Source organism: Arachis ipaensis, chromosome B01 (assembly GCF_000816755.2).
Source record: "Arachis ipaensis cultivar K30076 chromosome B01, Araip1.1, whole genome shotgun sequence".
NCBI lineage: Eukaryota > Viridiplantae > Streptophyta > Magnoliopsida > Fabales > Fabaceae > Arachis > Arachis ipaensis.
Genome location: NC_029785.2, coordinates 5,410,160 through 5,419,039, shown reverse-complemented (window position 1 = coordinate 5,419,039; position 8,880 = coordinate 5,410,160). Strand labels below are relative to the sequence as shown.

The window sequence follows — 8,880 nt, the reverse complement described above, 5'->3', positions numbered from 1 at the left end:
GGCTTTTCGAAATGAAGGGGAAGAGATATTCGTGTTCTCTATTTTAGGGATGACTACCGTGGAATTTACCAACGATAACTCCTTGCGTATTACCAAAAAGCAACATTTAACTAAAATGACTTACCATCGAATTTTACCAACAGTAAATCTGAAGCTAAAGTTCGCGCTTATTGTCTTCTATTTTCCGCCAAGTATTACTCACAAATTTATTGTCGAAAAAGTTAATCCGTTGATAACTATTTGACATAACAAATTCTAGTACAAAATCTCCATAAATCTATCGATAAAACTGACAGTAACTCGAGACGTTAAATCTGACGATATTCAATGTATTTTTTGTAGTGATAAGAAGTTTAATTAATTATTGGTGGAGCTCTATTGTTGACACTGAAAATACTTGTCAACATACGTCATACTTGATTTATTTTTTCATGCCTACCATATTTTTTTTAAAGAGAAAGCATAAGAGAAAATATAAGACAAGAACACAAAGATTAAACAATATAAACAACTTAAAAAATTAATTAATTTTAAATTAATTATTAAAATCAGAATCTCCCATGCATATACCGAAAGATGAAAGGAAAAATAATGCGTACATGCATGGATGGTATATATTCTTACACTTGCAAGTTTTCTTGTGACTCTGACAACCTAACAAGTAACACCACACTGTACTCCTTTAATTATTCCTAACAACCCTTCCTAAACTCCTCTCATGCATGTCGCCCCTATAAATTCAACAATCTCACCCTTTTATTTCCTTCCAACACCATATAGTAACATAATCTTTATATATCATCAACAATATTACTTAAGGAAAGGTGTATTAGCTACCATCACCATGATTGAAATTGAGACACTTCCTCTACTCTATACTCTTATTGCTTTGTTATTCGCATATTTACTTTGGTTCCACCTTTTCTCTCGAACCCTAACCGGTCCGAGAGTGTATCCTTTCCTTGGAAGCCTTCCAATCCTTTTCATGAATCGAAATCGGGTTCATGATTGGATTACCCTAAATTTAATAGGCCGAATCAAAGTTTCTGGTTCGGCCACATACCAGACTTGTATCCTCCCTTTTCCTTTCTTGGCACGTAAGCAAGGGTTTTACACAGTCACGTCCAATCCCAAGAACATCGAGCACGTGCTCAAAGTCAGATTTGATAATTACCCGAAAGGGCCCAATTGGCAAACAGCATTCCATGATCTCTTGGGCCAAGGGATCTTCAACAGCGACGGTGCCACGTGGCTGATTCAGCGCAAGACGGCGGCTTTGGAGTTCACGACGCGAACCCTAAAGCATGCCATGAGCCGATGGGTGAACCGTACAATCAAGAACCGGTTGTGGTGCATCTTGGATAAAGCAGCAAAGGAGGGTGTAGCGGTGGACCTTCAGGACCTTCTTCTCAGGTTGACTTTTGATAACATTTGTGGACTCACGTTTGGGAAGGACCCAGAAACTTTGTCACCGGATTTGCCTGAAAACCCTTTCTGCAATGCCTTTGATTCTGCAACTGAAGCTACGTTGCATAGGCTTTTGTATTACCCTGGGATCTTGTGGAGGTTCAAGAAGCTTCTATGCATTGGTTCCGAAAAGAGGCTCATGGACAGTTTGAAGGTCAGCCAAGTCAACTTTTTTTATTATTATTATTATTATGAAAAATTAATATGCATGTGTTTCACTGTTCCATGCATAGGTCGTTGACGATTACATGAACGTCGTCGTCTCCAATCGTGACAAGTCATCCTCCGACGACCTAATCTCCCGCTTCACCAGCAAGCGTGACGGCGATGGCAACCCCTTCTCCGCCGCCGCACTCCAACGCATCGCCCTCAACTTCGTCCTCGCCGGCAGGGACACCTCCTCCGTCGCCCTCTCCTGGTTCTTCCACCTCGTCTCCTCCCACCCCGCCGTCGAAGATCGCATCCTCCGCGAGCTTACGGCGGTCCTCTCCGCCTCTCGCGGCTCGGATCGCTGTCGCTGGACGGAGAATGCTATCGACTTCGAGGAGGCGGAGAAGCTTGTTTACCTCAAAGCCGCACTCTCCGAAACGCTGCGTTTATACCCATCAGTTCCCGAGGATTTTAAGTACGCATTAAACGACGACGTTTTGCCAGATGGCACCTTCGTTCCGAAGGGTTCGACGGTTACTTATTCGATTTACTCTGTTGGGAGAATGAAGAGTGTTTGGGGTGAGGATTGCATGGAATTTAAACCGGAGCGTTGGATTTCGGTTCAGGAGAACCGGGTTCGATTCGAACAGCCAAAAGATGGGTTTAAGTTCGTTGCTTTTAATGCTGGACCGAGAACCTGCTTGGGCAAGGACTTGGCTTACCTTCAGATGAAGTCTGTGGCTGCGGCTGTGCTTTTGAGGTACCGGATATTGCCGGTTCCCGGTCACAAGGTCGAGCAGAAGATGTCGCTTACGCTGTTCATGAAGAATGGGCTCCGTGTTTACTTACAGCCGCGTCAGCTTCTACCAGAGAATGCCATGTACGCATAGAGGAAGGGTGTTTTGATCATTGCATATACAATGGGAGTATACAGAACAAAGGGTAATGTTGTCATTTAATGATACTTGTAAGGGTGTATATGTCAATTTAATCTTATAATTTCATGTATTATTTATTGCTTTTGTTGGGTCATTAACATATGGATGGCGGGTGGGTCAACTAAGTATCATTTTGTGATGTTTATGTTTTATTTGGTTTTCCATATCAGAAGATATGGCTTCTCTTCATATTCATATTGTTCATCAATAAATACAATTATACAACGTAAAGATGTTACTTGTTTAATTATTGAAATACATTCATCTATAAACATGATTGGGCTAGTTCAGTTAATTAGTATTATCAATATAGAAGTAATCATATCCAATCTCTATGATATATTTTCTCATGAACATTTCATATCGTCTTATTATCATGTAATAATTTTAGAAGAATGATATTTTTACCATTTTTTTGTATTTTTTGCAGGCCTTCTTTTTATAGTATAAAAAATATTTTTTTTTTATCTTCTCTTATTTTTTATTGATCATTTTTAATACTAAAAATAAAAAATATGCACAAATAGTGAAAAATAAACATGGCAGTCATATAAAAATAAACACAAGATAATATCGTATTAAATTTTCAAATAAAAACAAATATTTCTGTACTGAATATGAAGTAAATTTTGGAATCAGAAAGGTGGTGGACAAATGTCAAGATTCATACAGAGTCATCTAAAGAAAACCAACCATATATCAATCAGTTCCCAACAAGAAAAGAAAGAAGATATCAGTTGGTAATACTCACTGCCTACTTTGCCTAAACGATTCAAGTACAAAAGGTAGATAGGAAATTGCAAAGGAGACAAAAGAAGCTTGCTGAATTGTGAATATTGAATACTACATCATGAATTTGAATCACATTTTTTTCCCTATTAATTTCACAAAATTGGTGTGATGGCATAGAAATTATATTTACATGTATGATGTTAAATCAAGTGGCTAATATAGTAATATGAATTTCCCACCAAAAAGATGGGGAAAAAATAAGGAACTTCTCCCATGATGAAAAACATCAGGGAATTAAATTTTGATAATTCACCTTTCAAGGAATAAGCTATCTTCAATGCTCTATCTTCAAAATTTACCATTTTGTCAGGCACCAAAAGAATGCATTGCTTCCTGATTTAACCTCCTTTAATTTTCTTCTCATAGACCTTCCTGTTCCGTGGGCAGGATTCATCTATGAATAAGGTGTGACGATAACCGATAGTCTGTAATAACTGCTTTCTAGTTATTCCAAGATCTTTTCGCCTGTTGAAAAAAGGTTCCACACCACGGTTCCAACCAAATAGAGCCCAACTGAAACCTTGAAAACATCATCCCAGGAACCTGAAAACAAATCAAATAGAAAGGCATTATTAGATTCTCACCCAGAAGATCAGACTTACATCAAGTATTGATGGCATTCAAACTTTATAGTAGCTTGCTTAATTTCCGAATCAACCAAAGTGGCTAATAACTTCAATTGAATGCAATCAAATGTGCTCGAATCATCGTTTGATTTTTTTTGGTAGAACCACATGTATCCCACTTTGGAAGCAATGTTTTTCGAGAGTATTGGATATCCCAAAAGGGGCAGTGCTCTCGAACATGAAACTACTAGTTAATAAATACATGATCAACACATCACCAATTTCTTGTTAAATTACAAGTACCAATACCAATAGTTTCACCGATACTCTCCAGATTGTGCACTACACAAACTAACGGTCATTATTCAGTAACCAAGAAAGAAAGGCAAAAAAGTACTTACCATGCTGTAGAATGTAACCTGTTGCTGCTGTTCCGAGTACACCAGCCAATACGCCAGCAGTATTAGACAGACCAAGCAGTATCCCCTAAGGAGCACATTACGAAATTAATTTAGAAACCATCAGTTCCTAAATGATGTAACAATTTAACCAAATGGTGAGGATATGATTAGAGATGGCCATGAATTAGCGATTAAGAAAAAAAAAACAAAAATGGATTACTCTAACACTCTTATGCATCATATCAAACATAAATTTTCAGCCGAAAAATCTAGGTATAACAAAAAGTAAAAACTCACATGTAGTTGTCTTTATGAGAAGTTGATAGCTAAGAACGGTTAGATGATAATTCAGTCAAATATATCAAATCATCTACCGGTTCTCAACTATCAATTTCACATAAAGACAACTACATGTGAGTCTTCACCATAATGAAACACTTACTGAATATCGAGGGGCTATATCTTGATGGTTTGAATACAAACCGGACTGAGAGAACGCATCAGTTCCCTATTAAGGAATAATACAAAACAAGTTAAGTAATCTCAATGAACGAACAAGCAATTTCTAATTGTCTAAAAAAAATTACCAAAACGGGGGGAAAGTTTTCTAGCTATGCTCTCATATGGTAAATTACTAGCTGTTGTCTAGAAACTCAACTTTGCCAATCAAATTTACACATCATAAAGTTATGAACTAACAACCATATGATAATATAGTCAAATTTAAGAAACTTCTTTAGTAGTGACTCTTTCTCCAGAAATATTAAAGAGGACAGGACATACGCAAACACAAAATAGATCCCATGCAAGATTAAATAGAAACAAGAAGCAAACCTGACTGCAAGTCATGCACAAAACGGCCATCACAGGAGAATTAACATGGCTCAGTTGTGTTAAGAAGAAAGCAGGGCCAAGAAATCCAACCGTTTGCATTATCTGCAAATAAAAACATTGAAATATACAGTGAATGGGAAGGTATTGTTAAGGACAGAGAAGGGAAAGGTATCCCTTCACCAAATGTAAAAGGAAAAAAAAAAAAAGAAATGATTTGAAACTTTGTTCTTCAAAAATAGAAAGATCAAATTGTAACATATAATGTGCGTTATAGTTTATAGGACATAACGAATTAAAGCAAAAATATTAATTATCATTCTTGAACAATCTCAAATAAAAACTAATGTAAAAAAAAAAAAAGAATATTATTTTGTTCTAACTTATTTAGAAAAAGAAGAAAAGTATAAGAATGAAGAATCTACTTAAATATCTCAAGGTAGTTCAGAGACAAAACTAGAGATTGGTTTTCTTTCATTAGTTTTATTACTTGAATTGAAGGATAGATAACAGGAGATAGGTTCCAAATACGCTTCGAAATTTCTGATGAACTCACATACAAAACTATAAGAACTGATAAGGAAAAACAATTGATTGAAGAGACATACCTTGCGGACCCTTGTAACCGACACACCCTTGCTCACAAGAGTGTCTGCAATCCAACCACCGACATTTGCAGATACCGCCATTGTAAGCCATGGCAAAACACAAAATAGCCCTGATTCTGTAAGATTGAACTTCAAGACCTAGGATTATGTTGGAAATTAGCATGTCAACTTCAAATTGTGTCACGTGTTTTTTCCAGGTTATGAGGAAGTTACAAATCAAAAATCTTTTTATATGTCAAAGTATTAACATACAATAGTAACTTGAATGCATGCCAAGTGCCAATGCTTGACAAATTTACTAAGTATGATGCTAAAATGTCAACTATCAACAACAATGCTCGTACATAATATTCTGCGAGACCGAATAAAAATTTTTACATGGAAATGTAAAAACTGAGAAAAAGGATATTGGACATGGATGTAGCTGTACACATTTCGCAAGTATGTACTATGTAGTATGCCGAAAGAAATAGAAGCTTACTTGGTTATAGTATGTTGGCATCCATGTAAGAAGAATAAAAGTTCCCCAGTTATGGCAGAAATGGGATACGATTAGTGCCCACACAGGTGGTTTCGACAAAATTAATCCCCAAGGTATCATTTTAATAGGTTCCTTTGAAACACTATTAGTAGTTATCAACTTCTTTTCTTCAGGACGCAGTTCAGGGTCCTCAAGAGGTGAACTATATGCCTACAACAGCAGCTCCCATGATAAGCATATGAAAAATGTGAAAATACGACTGAGACACAAAATTCAGGATTTTTTTGTTGGGATGTAAAAAACGGGTGGAAATTTTATGGAGCAGTTCTATGTGAAATTACAATAAAATTCATCCATGAAAAATTGTCGCCTCATTCTTATTCCCCAACCAAACATACCCTTGGTGGCATTAGTAAAGCAATCTATATGCAAAGGAACAAATTCATATGAGCAAATTTTACCTTACTAAGCCACACAGAAAACCAAACTGTCCCAAGAGATCCAAAGGAGTAAAACACTGATGGCCAACCAAACTGATGAATCAAAAAGGGTGAAAAGGCCAACCCTGTGACTGATCCAAGGTACATGCCGCTGTAGACCAGTGCCAGTGACCTGCTTCTCTCTGCCACAGGAACCCATTTTGACAGGATATTATTCATGGCTGGCATAGCAACACCCTAGGAAGGGTCAAAAGAAGTAAGCTCCTTATGCAAAAAAAAAAAGGATCATCCTACTATGTTCTCACTAATCAGATAAATCAATGCATTACTAAAATCAGAGACAATTTTCATTACAACAAAATAAACAGTTCAATTGTTTTCTTCATAATCCTTTATTTCCAACAAACTAGAAACTATAGTTTTTCCTCACCTCACCGATCCCCATGAATGCACGAGCAACAAGTAGGAAAGGCAACCCAAGTTTAGCAGCAATAGGAGTCAGGACTGTTGCGACAGACCACCAAACCACGCCGAATCCTAACACCTGCTTTCCCCCTACTGTGTCTGCCCATATTCCACCAGCAATCTGCGAGAAATGTCTATCTATGATTTAGAGGCGCGGCTTCAAGTACGAAATTGTCAACTGTGAAACAAGTTTTTAATCAAACTTAGGCTTTTCAAGGTGAAATCAGATCCACCTGAGTGAGGAGGTATCCCCAAAAGAAAGAGGATTGTATCAAGCCGACAGTGCTGGGGCTCCAATTGTACTCAGCTGACATTGGAAGAATGGCAATGCTCATATTTACCTGAAAATAAGAAACAGATGGAAGTTCCTAAGCATTAAACACTTCAATGCCAGCTATAGTGAAAGTATTACTAAATACTAATCAATTCTTTTTTCTGTTTAATCCATAATATTTTCTATACCCAAGATAACTATAGTTAGATGCAGTAAACCCTGTAGGAAACATCTTTAAAAAACCTAAAACCAAGACGTATATAACATCTATTCATACATAGATAATAGAGGTAAAACACTTACACAGGGTCATATCATTGGCAGAATATGCGTTAGATTGAGTACCCAAAATAAACATTTTTCAGTGTGAAGTGAGTGATTAAAGGTCTATCACTAAGACAACAAACCAACCCCAGCATTTTATTTGGATAATCAAATATAATTGATGCCCTTCAACTGATGAATCACATAATTAACATAGGTTCTGTTAGAAAAACCTATTTATAGCTAAAGAATACAATCAAATCATAACGAAAAATCAACTTAATAACAAACTAAATCAACATAAAATCAAGACATACCTAGACACTCCTACGCATATTCTAGAGGTTCTACTAACTTGGAAATTGGAAATTGGAAATTCAAGTTAAATGATAGAAGGGAAAGAAGGAGCATACTCTATCCATGTTACAGAGAAGGAAGGCAGAGAAGCAAAGAATGACAATGACCCATCTCTTTGGGAACACGTGCCACCAAGCTGCTCCTTCTACTCCTACTCCCACAACATTATCCAAGTCACGTGCCGTCACAACGTCACCATCATCCTCATCCTCGAACCTGCTAGGCTCAGTCACGTGATGCTGCTTCTCCGACCTCACATCGGCCCACACCTTCCCGCCACCGTCCCTCCCGCCGGAAACCCTAAACACAGAGCACCTCCGGCCTGCATGCGACACAAACAACAGCAATGAAGTAGTAGTTGCGGTTGCGTGCTTGAATGGGAATCTTCGTGAAAGTGAAGTGGAAGAAGAGGGTGAAGAAGAAGGAGGAGGGGAGAAAGAAGAAAGAAGAGCTCTGGTGGCCATGGCGTGAGTGTTGTTTGTTAGTTTCTGTTATTCGGTTTCGTTTTTCTTCTTTTTTGGACTTCATGATAGAAGGAAACGGTTTCCAAGATTTTTTTGCGGGAGGGATATTTTATCAGCATTGGCTCACGTTCTGACACGTGTCCGTATCACATACTGTTTCTTACTCTCATAGACTCATAGTCTCATTAGTCATGCCACGTGTGTTGTATCAACCGTTAATTAACTCTCTTAGTGTGCATTGCAAAACATTGCACTTTTGCCACCATTATAAGAATTCCATTTTTACTTGCTACATATATATTTTTTAATGGTATATAAATAATTAATTTTTAAATTATTATTAAAAATATTACTTAAATATAAATATATAAAGCTAATCAAA

General features: G+C 37.2%; 2 protein-coding genes across 2 annotated transcripts; one reads left to right on the top strand and one right to left on the bottom strand.

Annotated features, from left to right (window-relative positions):
- Positions 759 to 2,811, top strand: LOC107608237 (cytochrome P450 86A1). The gene is made up of 2 exons (XM_016310113.2): positions 759 to 1,621; positions 1,701 to 2,811. The coding sequence occupies exons 1-2, from the start codon at positions 845 to 847 to the stop codon at positions 2,505 to 2,507; spliced, it is 1,584 nt and encodes a 527-aa protein (XP_016165599.1). The 5' UTR covers positions 759 to 844; the 3' UTR covers positions 2,508 to 2,811.
- Positions 3,235 to 8,582, bottom strand: LOC107608128 (sodium-dependent phosphate transport protein 1, chloroplastic). Its single transcript, XM_016310037.2, has 10 exons — positions 8,091 to 8,582; positions 7,373 to 7,480; positions 7,105 to 7,260; positions 6,696 to 6,911; positions 6,235 to 6,444; positions 5,754 to 5,891; positions 5,149 to 5,250; positions 4,757 to 4,822; positions 4,315 to 4,399; positions 3,235 to 3,890 (listed from the first exon to the last, which is right to left on the bottom strand). The coding sequence occupies exons 1-10, from the start codon at positions 8,496 to 8,498 to the stop codon at positions 3,793 to 3,795; spliced, it is 1,587 nt and encodes a 528-aa protein (XP_016165523.1). The 5' UTR covers positions 8,499 to 8,582; the 3' UTR covers positions 3,235 to 3,792.